At 40.1% G+C, this 13,488-nt stretch overlaps 1 protein-coding gene across 1 annotated transcript; it reads left to right on the top strand.

Annotated features, from left to right (window-relative positions):
- Positions 1-5,838: 5,838 nt before the first annotated feature.
- On the top strand, positions 5,839-12,082 carry LOC308119142 (lanC-like protein 3; the record flags this gene model as incomplete). Its single annotated transcript, XM_080478987.1, has 5 exons — positions 5,839-6,369; positions 8,058-8,181; positions 10,017-10,214; positions 10,357-10,564; positions 11,923-12,082. 5 exons carry the CDS (start codon positions 5,839-5,841, stop codon positions 12,080-12,082), a joined length of 1,221 nt encoding a protein of 406 aa, XP_080335113.1.
- Between the last annotated feature and the right edge of the window lie 1,406 nt (positions 12,083-13,488).

Here is a 13,488-nt window from a genome sequence, read left to right as displayed (position 1 = left end):
ATTCTTATGTTGCTGAAAAACAGCAATGTTTTATATTCACATTAAATATAAAATGCTGCTTCAAGTAGAAATGACCATTTCTAAACCGGAGGTGGATCGAGAAAATTACTGGGTGGAGGGTAACAATAGAAGTCAATATACTGATTAATTTAGTGTTTCGTTTAGTAATTTATAGGTAATGAAGAGCTGGTTTTATTTTTGTCTATACCACAGCACAATGAACATAACTTCAATTTCTAATAATATGACTATGACAATAAAAACAAAAACGACATTCACATTTTCCCTTTTTCAAATGAGTCAACAAGAAGTAAACATACAAGGGGGAAATTACTTTTCTGAGGATTCACATCATTTATTGTCTTCCTGCTCCAACACACCTGATTTAAATGAAAAAGGTTTGAAGCACCAGGGGTACTATTGTCTGTCCTTTCAGTGTCGTGGTTTACATGGCTGTAAGGTATATAACACGTCTTTACAGAAAATAGTAACATTTTAATTTGAAACTTTGACAACTGTCAAACACCCCTATAATCTGGTTTATTATCTGAGGGCACCAACAGGGCACCAATCCAACTGGATGAAAAAGCAGGCTGCCGTTTATGTTACAAAGTTTATTCGTTCTCTTTGTGTTGAACAGATTTTATGCAACTTTTATCTTTTCATCTGTTTGACGGTACAGAGGGACGGTTGTGAGATCTGTCTCCCACTAACACACACCACTGCAGAGGCATGAGGAAAGATGAATTGATTGATGTGTTCTGCCAGCCATTTATTGTGAAAGAAGCTGCGTGGGGGAGCAGGTGATGCCACATGAAGAAGCGTGGTGTAAATTGTTTCTGATCTACTGTTTACCTTCTGCTATCTCTGGTCAAGGTCAGAGCTCCTGCTGCTCTTCAAAAGCTTCTTTGCTTTTTCTCCTTCCACTTCCTCCGCCACATCGGATTGGAAAAACGAAAAGCACTTAATAATTTTTTATTATAGATGCAAATTGTGTTTTTCTTATATCGACGCTGCAAATAAAAGACACAGAAAGATTCTCGGAGTTCGAATTGAACCGTTTCGATTTGAGTTTTCTCTCATCGCCGTCAAATAATTCTACAGTGAAAGAAATTTCTGCAACTCTGCTAACTCTCATCAAAAAAATTTATTTCATAAATGTTGAGGTTTTTTTTTCCAGACATTTATAGAAAGAAAAAAGGGGAGAGACGAAAAAGCCATCAAAGAAAAAAAATGCCTATTTGCACTTGAATCAGGCTTTTATCAGAGGCAGTAATCCACTCTAGACGCTGGTGGAGATTTTGCTCCCTGCTCTCTCCAGTAATAACTAGATGGACTGAATAATTTGTTTGCGAAGATATAAACACGTTGCTTTCCACTTGTGTTCACGCCTCCTCTAGTCGCTCGTCTCCATCCATCTCGCACTCAGTGTTTGAAGAAAAGTGCAAAGAAGGACCTTTATCAATTTACATGTATTTTGCATCATCCTATTACCGGGAGTGTTTTTCTTTTAGAAGTAAAATGATGTCTAGATATGACCTCCACGTGACTTTAATGTAGCTCTAAAAATAAGATGTTTTCAAGATAACATGAAGCCAGCTTCCGGGGGGGGGGGATGTTACTGATTCTGTAAAGTGAAGAAAACCCTTGGTCAATTTTACAAGATGGGTTTCAGAGAAATAAGTAATCATAATGGAAAGGAAATTACTCCGGGCCCTGGAACATAAATGACCACGAGTCATCTTCTTCCTTTAAAATTTGTCTGCGACAATCAAACATATTTGACTTTGAAAATGAAGAAAACATGTGTTATGAGCTGTCACAATAGCTTTGATATACTGTACATACTGTAGTGGTTGAATATATGTCAGAACTGCAGTTGATGTTGCGTTCATGAAAATAAAAGCCTTGAGGTAAATACAAGATTCAAGATTTTTGAGGGGCATCCAGCTGCCATCAAGTCAGTGTTAACCTGACAAATGTCATGTTGCAGTATGAAATCTATTAGAAATTTCATGCACGTATCCATTTGAACAATGACTACCAGAGCAGCGTCACGTCATCTTCACCACTGTGTGTCATACTTTTTAATTTCGCTCCCTGTTTAAACACGACTCTGGAGGTGCATACGAGTGTATGCTGCTGGTTGCTGGAGGTGCCTGGAGTTTCGAAAGGTAGAATGGGAGGTTGATCGTTCAGTAATCGGCTTTCCCTGTTGTGGGACCAGCTCCCACTTTCAGTTTGAAAAGAGATCACAATCTTTACTGTCAAGATCCAGATTAAAACTTTGTTTGACAGTGCTGATAATTTAGAATTGGCTCAGGTCATCTGCAAACCATTTTCTAGTTGAGCTGATTTAGGTTTAGATGTGAGAGTCTATGAATGTACTGAGCTTTTATGACTTTTAAAATCCATTTGAGGATATTTGCATTGCTTATTTTATCAATTTGTAATTATTTTGTCCTTTAAAAGTTGATTCAATCTTTATACAATTTGGTTTGATTCTTTCACTTTTTACTGCAATTTGCTCTATTTGTATTTGTATTTATCTATTTGTTTAATGTTTAAGCATTTATCATGAATTTAACCCTATTAGCTAACTTCATCTGTGTTTCTATCGAACTTATATCAAAACATTGATGACAATCATGGAAGTAAACAAGGCAGCGGAAATTGATTAATTAATGGAGAATGAGTGAGAGATATCAAGCAACACTTCTCTACAGTGTCTACTTTAAACATGTCTTTCTGTATATGTACGTTTGTTGAACTTCATGTTTCTGCATATTTGTGTTACAGTATTATTATTATTATTATTATTATTATTATTATTATTATTAAATCACCATTTAATTAAAAAGAGGAGCGACATAATGTCGTTTGCTTCAGGTCAGTTGACCTGGTTGAACCATTTAAATTGAAAATATCATACGAAAACTCGGAATTCCTTCACCTCAGCAAATCAGTATACACATAAAACTAGTTCAAGCTTTCAAACATATACAAAAGTCATGTTTATGGTACATTTGTGCAGAGATTACAATATATCACAGGACAAAGGCACTGAATAGCATGAATCCTCAAGTACTGAATTACTTTGAGACACTCTGAGTGTCAAATCAATCAAAGAATGTCCCGAAAAGAGTTCATTATTTTCCTATCAAGAAATGTAAACAGTAACACAAACGACAGATTTTTCAGCACCATGGACAGTGACCGCGGGATTCTGTGGCATTTTGTCACCACCTAGTGGTGGAGACGATGAACTGAAACATTAAGTATTAAGGTTGTGACAACGTATTTGTCCAGTTGACAGTTTTCTTTCTTTCTTAATTAGCAAAGAGTGCACAACGAGCGCTCACTCTGACGCTGTGTCCAGGAACCAAGAACCAGATCTCAGAGCAGAGCACTCAGTCTCACACGCGTCCCAGAACCGACAGTACACAGCTCTCACTTTAAACTGATTCAATTGATAACTAATTTCACTTAATAACAAACTGTATCAGCTGTGTTGGCCTCGGTTTCTACCATCAACATAGGGTTTCTATGCATGCCGGCTCAACGAAAAGACATATTCATTACAAATTGTTTTGTTAAAGCCAATCTTTTCTAACCTCTGACCTTGAATAAAACTCAGATGCAAACCTTTAAGTAAGTTCGAGAGCCCTGGTATAGAACACAAGAGAATATATACATTGCTGTAGTTTATTACAAAGGGCTCAGCAGACAGACAGCAGACTTTGTAAGATTGGTAACACAGAGAACATTTGTAGTACAAAAATGACAAAGTATTGCATTATAACATTTGAAAGAAACTTTCTTTAATACAGTCAGTGACAGGCTTTACTGAACTTGGAACATAACCTCAGACGCTGATTTAAAATACCACCTAGAACAATGTAACAGAACAGTTTAGCTTGAGAACAAGTATTTTACATGTGAACAATAACAGTTGATGTGGAGAAGGAAAAGAGGGTGAGAAAGAAAGAGCGAACAGAGTAGTTGACAGCGTTTGGCTGGTATCCTCAGTCACCGATGACGAGTGCTTGTAACAAAATACATAAATAAAATTTGCAATACAACGTCTGGAATAATATAAAAAACATGAAAGACTAAAGAAAGGAGAGAAAGAAACCGACCTAATGAAACATCTGAAATGTCAAAAGTTCAGTAATCATGCAGACAAAACAACAATGGACACGACCAATTTCAGGAGTTAAGAATAACTTTAATTTACCTGCTCTGTTGAAATCCACCTGGACTTCTCTGGCTGGATTGATATGAAGCAGCTGTGCTTTTTAAAGTCAAGTTCAGGAAGCCAGTTTAAAATTAGTGGTTTGAAGAATTTGATCACTAAAGAAGCGCTGTCATCAAAATAGAAACATTAGCCGGCAATCATCTGTCAGATGCTGATGAATAATGGCTGAACGAGAAGGGATGTTAGCACACGTCTCCACTGCTTGACAGGAAATAGTTTTATGCTGTTAAATTACAGTTTATACTGTTATTGTTAAATGACTGATTAAACTGTTAATTTCCATGTGAGGGTTGAGAGTATTTTACAAATATTATAAAACACAGTAGGATACTGTTGTAAATTCACTATATATTGTCTTCTTTCAGTCTGTGGTATTAAATAAACTTGTGTGCCTCTGAACACAATCCCACAATAATTCAGTTTTAAGTAAATTGAGGCTGTCAAACCATACTTGTGTAAAGAATTTGTTCTATCTCATTCTTTTAAAGCGATGAAAACAAACCAAGTAAGTTTGACCTGGGAGGACAAGAGGTACCTCACAAAACAAAAAGCCTTTTTCTGTAGAGTTTGCATGTTCTCCCAGGGCCTGCATGAGTTTTTCTTCTTTTCTCAATGACAAGAAAACACCCGTCTGGTTTTGGGTTGTCAAAAAAGCGCACAGTTGTGTATAGCTGCACGCCTCAGTGTCTAATTGTCAGCCAAGATGCAATTAGATAATCTTTCAGTCTTTCTTGCTTTGAACCAATAGAGAGTAAAGAGCACGGCCCCTAATTCTGGCCTGTAACTTGTCAAATATAACTGGGGTTACTATTCAATTAACTTACTAAATGAAAATGTTCATAAAAAAATGCAAACTATGCATAAGAAAGCTGCAGCAAATGCAGACCAGTTGTATTAGCAGGAGAGGAAGATGTTGTTTTGCACTATTGCTATTTACACTATCAATGAAAAATGTGCATGTATTTGTATAATTAACTTTGTTGAGTCTGAAGAGCAATGAGCACAGGTGTGTATTGCCTGTTAAGAGTACAAACTTGTTTGTTAGTTCAGTGTAAGGCTTCAAATAGTGAAAATTGAGAAAAAAAAAATCAGCTCCTACAGTTTTTGTGTTATTTAAAAGTATAAATATTTGAAATAAAGAGAATATTGTGAGAAATAATTTTGAACTACCTGACGACTACTGAAGACCACGGTGAGAACCGGGGAACAACATGTTGTCAACATGTTTGTAACCTGCGTGTGTATTTCTCTACCATGTGATGATTGAAGAGCTTCCCGGCCGTATACATTTGGACCTGAACCTTTTTCTGATTAAACCCACCGAGGCTCACGTTGTGTTCAGGTTTGTGCAAACAGCCACAGTAATAATAAATGCACGCTACACTGTGCCAGGCTGCAGGTCTCATCCATCAGCCAATATGAGGCTGAGCCATCACAGCCTGCGTCCAATCAGCGGAGGGCGGATGCGTTTGGACGAACAATCAAAGTGTTGTTGCTCCCACATCCTTTGATACCTGAAGCGGAGAGCTGCTTTAATTTTATTTTTTTTAAATTTGTCTGTCCTGTCTTTAGCATCGGTGATGGAAAACACCCGCTGCTTTACCAACAGCTTCTCCGACTACAGAGGCGCGCTCCTGCCGGGGCAGGGCGCGCAGCAGGACGCGGTGCCTGCGGTGGTCGCCACTGTCGAGAAGATCCTCAAAACGGTTCCCATCGACGACTGTGACGGGGGGCTGTACGACGGGCCGGCCGGGGTGGCTTACATGCTGTACCATGTCAGCGAGTGTCCGCTGTTCTCCGAGCAGCGGGAGGTCTACCTGAAGGCGGCCAAGCGGACCATCGACGTGTCGGTGCGGTACGTGGACGCGGAGCCGGACAAAAGCATGCGCGCAGCATTCCTGCTGGGCGGGGCGGGCATCTACGCCGTGGCCGCTCTCATATACAAGTCCCTGGGCTTGGCCGACTTCGTCAAGCCGCTGACCAAATTCCGTAATCTGTGGGAGGTGTGCGCGCCCATCAATTTCCTGGAGTGCGGCTCCGACGAGCTGTTCGTGGGGCGCGCTGGGTACCTGTGCGCCGCCCTGGTGCTCAAACAAAAGCTGGGCATAGAGGTGAGAGCGCACTGCTCAGAGCACCAAATTAAGTTTAAAACCTCGCAGAGGACACTCACTTTTAAAATACAGGTCCTTCTACAACAATTTAAGTTTAATTTTCCCATAATTCTGTCAAGCGCGTTTGGGCTAACGATTGCGTAAATAATGGATTCTTAATGGCATCGACCATCAGCTATTTTCTGTTTTATTGCGGTTTGATTCTTTTACTTAAGTCATCTAATAAAAAAAACAACATGAAGAAATGTGTTTTATTTGTTAACTGCATTTAGCTAAAAGAGTAATAATTAATTAATTAATATTTTTTTCTGGGTCTGAAATCAGGGGAATATGCAGGATGTTTGAATTGCATTCTATGCATTGCCTGTCTTTCTTTTACCTCGCAGGTCTGTAATGTAAAGTTCTTTCCAGGTGGAGAGGAGGGCTACTACATGGGGAAGGAGGAAAAAGCTGCATAAGGTCTTCTGTGGCTTTACATAATTCTCTAGAGGGAGCTGTCGGAAAGATCATTTGTCTCAAGTGATTTCACCGGCCTCGAGGCTTATTATATGTTCATCGGCCTGCTGAGCCTGTAACAAGTCACCGGGGAGACGCTGTGGATTTGTGGAAAGAATAATTGAGTAAAAACTTTAGTTTCACCAACATTTATACTGATCTTGAGTCCATGAGCTGATTGAACCTAAACCTTCAATCACTTATTGTTATTTCTGTGTCAAAGTTCAGAACTACTGACAGACACAATGTCTCACTATGAGATTATCATAAGGCTCCTCCCTTCCAGGATTTAACACTGTGGATCATTTGATCCACGTGCTTGACTTGGCACACATTTCACATTAAAAGCTTTTGTCCTGACACGACCCTCAGTCGGATTTGGGGACAGTGAGACTCAAACCGCAGACTTGTGGCTCTCACCTCCAGGCTTTTATTCTCCAGCCATCGTCTTCAACTCAACCTGGGTTTAAACGTTGGAAATAAGGAGTGCTAATCCCTGGACCACCTGCAACAAAGAAAATGTATATTGACGTTTTCATCAGCAGTCAAATTATGCTTCGACCAGGAGGAAAAAACTGATTTGATTATTGTAGGAGGAAGAAATGCTTGATATTTAGGCCAGAGAGAGCCGATGATGTGAGCCTGAGTCTTCCTCAAATTAAAACACACTTATAAATTAACATCAGATCTAAATAAAAGTATTATTAATAATCTAAGTGCAGACACACTGTGTGTGGGTTAGAGATGCTCTTTGGGACCAGTTTATCTGTCAACTAAAGGAAAAGTCTTTGTTGAGACTATTCAGTTTCTAGTTGTGAAAAAAGGAAAACTTTCAGAAAACAGTAAGTATTTAGCAGTGTATTCAAATCGTGTTTTAAAATTTTACATCTGCAGATATTTTGGTTTTCTTGATCCGTAAACGTGGCGCGACAAGCACCAATTACACCTCAATTCCTTTAGATATCCCATGAAACCTTCAGTGAGCCACGACACATTGGACTAAATAAATAATCAGACCCGTGGATCCAAACACATCAGGCATGTTTTCACCAGTTTGATTAAACTTTATCAGTCAGACACACCGTTGTGTGAGCGTGCACGTCCTTTAACAGTCGTATTATCCTTGGTTGTGTTCTGTTTGTCACGTAATGTCTGCATGCAAATAACGACACACTATTTGCCTTATTCTGCAGATTCTGAGCAAAGACCAGATCAAATATATTTGCCAAGCCATTATCGAGTCAGGAAAACAATACTCCCGGAGGAAGAGGAAGCCTTTCCCCCTCATGTATTCATACTATGGAACAGAGTATCTCGGTAAGAAGATCGGCTTGTTTTGGTTACTGAGTGCAGACGCATTTCTCTTTAGACTCTCACAGCTGCGGTTGACTTGAGTGTCAGAGGATCTCCTGAACTCACAGCATCCGTGTGTCAATATGTGTAAAGCTAACTGTTTTTTCTTGACTGCATCAGATGAAGAAACCCGTCAGGGTTGGAGATCCTCAATAACTTTCAACACAACACAAAGCTCATAGTAAGCATAGCCCCCGCTGGACAATTTTGCATGGATACGACTGCTTTGGGGACAATATTGTCGTGAACTAAATGACACTCGTTCTAAATGAGTACGATCTGGAGGTGAAAAGAACACAAGTGTTTGAGGGTGCTGCATGTGTTACAGTTTGCCTGTCCGGATTGATTTGCATACTGAGGAGTTTCTATTTGATTTGCTCGATATCACCCATTTTTGGATGGGGCTGAATCCACCGACACTTAGCAGGCCGACCTCAGGAAGCTGCAGTTTGCATGTGTTCAGCATTTATCTGGAAGCCTCGAAGCAGAATCTCAGTGTATTTAATTTATATTCAATAGCTCTACACCTCAGGATTTACATTCAGTGCCGTTGCAGGAAAACTCATGCAGAACATGAAGCAGAGACGAAGTGTGTGGAAGAGTTAAATGGTTTTTTTTGTGAGAATGTATGGCAAAAAATGGAGATTGTTCATGTGAAACGATAAAATAATCAATAAAGAAAACGAAGGTGACTGTTGGATCCTCCGTAATCCTCGTGATTTTAGTGTGGCTTAGTACTTTCACTGATGAATAATCCTAAATGCTATCATTTGCACCTCGTGGTGCTGGGGAGGTATTCTCCAGTGAATTTGTTTTGCCGAAACAGCAGAGAGAATGAATTCAAATCCTAAACAATATAACAGTGCGACTCTCTTCAAGATGAGAAATAGATTAAATAGTTTTTTTCATGGCATTGTGCTTTACATCATCTGGTAGTTGATTTACAGTTCCAAGGCCGTGTGTGCACATCCAGCTCTCCGTCTTCAATACCTGCTAAAGGTCGCGAGGAGCTGGATGGGGTCGCCGCTGACACTGAACAAAAGGCACTTTATTTCAGGACAGGTTACTGGTCCATCACAGAGTAAATACAAAGACACAGACAGTCACACATTCAGACGTACAGGCAGTTGAGAGTCACCAGTTCATATTGAATGCATGTTTTTTGACTGTTTTTGAGCGTTCTCGTGCAACCTCCCCCCTTTCCAATGAACTTAACTGACAATATCAACTATGGAAAGCACTGGCATCGGATGAAGCAAACCTAATTTTGCATGTGACGTTATTCATAATTTTGACTTTTGAAAAGTGATTGGAAAACAAGCATGTGTTTTATTACGAGAGATTAGTTCATTAACAACTTCCAGCTTCCAGCATGATTCCAGAAAACTTTAAATATTTTGACCACTCACATTTTGGTAGTTCTTGGGGTATTTCCACGTTCTTGCAGTTGGAGTGAAGCATGTAATTTCTAGGCAAACTTATATCGCTAGAAATCTTTGTTTTTGTTGTTGTTGTTGTTGGTATAGCTGCTTATGTACTTGACAGGCAAACTACTCTGGTATTTACCGAGTTTAGGCTGCTCATTCATCACATGCAGAGGACTTCCTCTTCACTGCCAGTTATAGCTGTCAAGTATGTAAAGTGAGCTTCAGGTTAAAACAAAGACAAGTCCTCCAGTAGTCCTGCTGCTTCAGGATGTGCCTGCGTGGTTGCCTTGCATCGTGTCTCCTTGCATGTATTGGTTTGATAGGTGCGAGTTTGACACCCCCACCCCCTCTTCGTGTTGTCCCTCCTGCCAGGCGCAGCCCACGGCCTCTCATCGGTGCTGCAGATGCTGCTGAGCTACCAGGACATGCTGAGCGGGCCGGAGAGAGACCTGGTGTGGCAGAGCGTGGACTTCCTCATGAATCAGGAGCAGAACTGTAACTGGCCCGCAGAGCTGGGCGCCATCATCGAGAGAGAGAACGAGCTGGTGCACTGGTGCCACGGCGCCCCCGGTACACCCAGTGCTGTCATTAGGAGCACCCTCTCCCTCCCTGACTCCCCCGCAATAGTCACATGTCTGCCTGCTCCTTTTCACCTGATTAAAATGATTAGGTTGTGTTTAATCTGCAGATTAATCTCCACCCTCTTGTGCAGGTGTGGCGTACCTTTTTGCCAAAGCCTATCTGATCAATAAAAAGCCTCAGTACCTGGATACCTGCATCCGCAGTGGGGAGCTCGTGTGGCAGAAAGGTCTGCTGAAGAAAGGGCCTGGGATTTGCCACGGAGTCGCAGGCAGCGCTTACGTCTTCCTCCTGCTTTATCGACTGACTGGCAACTCCAAATATATCTACCGCGCTCAGAGGCAAGAAACTCCTTCCTGTTCCATCCATCTTTATTCTTCCTTGGTTTGTGGGGCGCTGGAGCCGATCGTGGCTGACTCTGGGTGAAAGAAGGTCACATCCTGCAGCCATCAGTCCATCACAGAGCAAACAGAGAGAGACAGACTCCGGGAGAATCACCAATTAACCACACATCTGTGCTTTTCTGCTTCATAGTCCCAGGGACACAGAAGATAGTCTTTTATTTCCAAAAGCCAACAAAAAACGAATTAGATAAATTCTTACTGCACAGTTTGATGAATGAGGATGTGGCAGATGTGTAATTTAAGTAGTAAACAATTACTCTCTGGATTTATAATCAAATTATTGAGGAACAATGTATTTTTAAAAGAGACAAATCTAAATAATGTCAGATTAGAGGTGTTGAAACTATTTGTAGGCTTAAATAATATTCATGTAATAAGCTCGACTGTCTTGATCAAAGTTTTTACCTTGTATATATTGGGCTTTATAAAAACAAAAACTGTAGTTAATTGTATATGGATGCACAATTACAGTTATTCAAAGGATATTAAAACCTAACAATGGATGTATAAAGGTAAATCCAGTTTCCAGTTTCCTCAAAAATCCTGATGGGTTTGCCGCACCCCTATTTTGGTTAAAGAGACGATTTTACTTCTCATGAATAGAATTTGTTGACCCACATGCTGCCTTTTGTGGCAGTTTAAAGTAAACAGAAGCCCATTCATGCCTGTCGACTCCAAACAAAACATCCTTGTGGCCCATTACACTGCCAATAGGTTATCTGGAGGAATCCTCATGTTGCTATAGAGAAGTTGAAGCTCGAATGTTTTCTATCTAGTTTAATCTCGTTAGTCTGTCATGCTAAGAAAATGCTGAGGATAGAGATGCGGGTCAAAACACAAAGCTTCACCTTTCAGCTCAATCGACTCTGTACCATAAACAAGACATGGGCTCTTTTTAGAGTACATTTTATTAAGAAGAATACAAGCGCAACTCAATACACTGATCAAATAGCCCACAGGAGGGGCCCTGGTGCCCTGTTGTCACTTCCAATAACTCATCTGATCTGAAAAACACAGTTTTACTATCAATCTCCTCTATAACAGAAATAAACATATTTCCAAACCTGCGAAAAAAACTGAACACCCAAATATATCGTCCCACATATACATACAATTATATACCCATCATACATATATCAATGTTTAATAATTAAACCTTTATACATGTGAAATTTAAAAAGGTTCACACATGAAAACTTGCATCCTCTTCTTAGAAAGTATGATGTTGTTATATCTGTCGGTGAGGCTCCGTTTCAACAACTGAAATCCTTGATTTTCTTTGCTGTTGTCGTCAGGTTTGCAGAGTTCCTCTTTACTGAGGAATTCAAGTCGGGCTCCCACTCAGTGACCAGCGTCTACAGCCTGTTCGAAGGCCTGTCGGGGACCGTTTGCTTCCTGGTCGACCTCCTGCAGCCCGATCAGTCCGAGTTCCCTCTGTTCAGTGTCTTTGTGTGAGCCGACCGCCGCCATTCACTGCTGGTCCCTGACCCGAGGCCTCACTCTTTCCCTCCGAGATCCCTCAAGGACTTTAGATCTGGGACTGGTTTTACAAATTCACTTTCGAGGCCAGCTGCGTTAGAGGAAATGCCTTGGCTTTATCAGATTCGCTTCACTCGCTGCAACATGGCCCATTTTAATTTAGCGGACAATTACACTAAAGCTGAAGCTTTGTAAACTGCGAGGCACTGCTGAGCTCTGGAGACCTTCCATGAAGACATAGAGTAGATTCATGATGTCCTTTACAAGTAAAACAGCAAAAAAAATCAGCAAGAAATAAAAGAAAGCCACATGTTGCATCTTCAAAACTGAGAATAGTAAGGTTTGCTTCGGTATCAGTTATGCTGTGATAGTGTCACTACATTCAGTCTGTTACACATATTTCACATATTTATTGATCACATCGGTGGAGCTCAAGGTGACTTCTATCATTTATAATAAGTATGACAAGAAAAGTTAAAATATTCATGTACATGCAAAAGAAAGCCACAATGAGGCCATTTCTAGCATCTAAAGCAGAATAGGTAAACTGCTCCTTGCTTTAAGATTGAAGACTAAATATTTTTTATGTTGGTGAAAATCTGTCTGTCAATGTTTAGCAATCCAAAGAAAAAAAAAAAAGACATTATAGACCGTTACTATTTCCACTATTATTATTCTGAAGGCTCAATCAAGTATTGCGAGTTTAAAAAGATGCTACTGCTCTTTGAAATTACAGCATATTCTGCCAATATACTGCTCTCAGGTCAGAAACACTAATTTATGTATACTGTTAACCCCTGAAGATACACACACACACACACACACACACACACACACACACACACACACACACACACACACACACACACACACACACCACACACACACACACACACACGCGCACACACTTAAGTGACATGTGTCACATATTGCCTTCACATATTTTTTTACCACTTCACCAGCTCAGCGTTACATATCGCAGACCCTCCAGTTTATGTCTTTAGGTTACTTAATCTCTCACATTACAGATGTCACAACCTTTAAATTAGGGATTGTAAAATGGAACTTTTACAGTAAAATTATGTGAAAAATGTGTAGCGAGGCACAGCCAGTTACTGTTTAGGGAAATAATTATTGTCCTCGTCCTTCTTTGTGTAATGTTATGAGTGAGGTGTTGGACCAGAGGTAACAATATATCGTATTTGATGTTTTAAACTTTAAGTGTTCAATATGTTGTGATTTGACGTTGTGTAGACAACACTGTTTTTATCAGTTGATTTGTGATGGAGACGAACAGCAGTGCAAAAAGTTTCATTATTGTCAGGATTATTACAGATTATTTTCCTTCAGTTGAGTCTGCATTTTTTGGGGGGAAATTCAGT

The sequence above is a fragment of the Lipophrys pholis genome (genome assembly GCF_963383615.2).
Source record: "Lipophrys pholis genome assembly, chromosome: 13".
NCBI lineage: Eukaryota > Metazoa > Chordata > Actinopteri > Blenniiformes > Blenniidae > Lipophrys > Lipophrys pholis.
The sequence above is the reverse complement of the archived record's forward strand: the minus strand, read 5'-3'. Positions and strand labels throughout refer to the sequence as shown.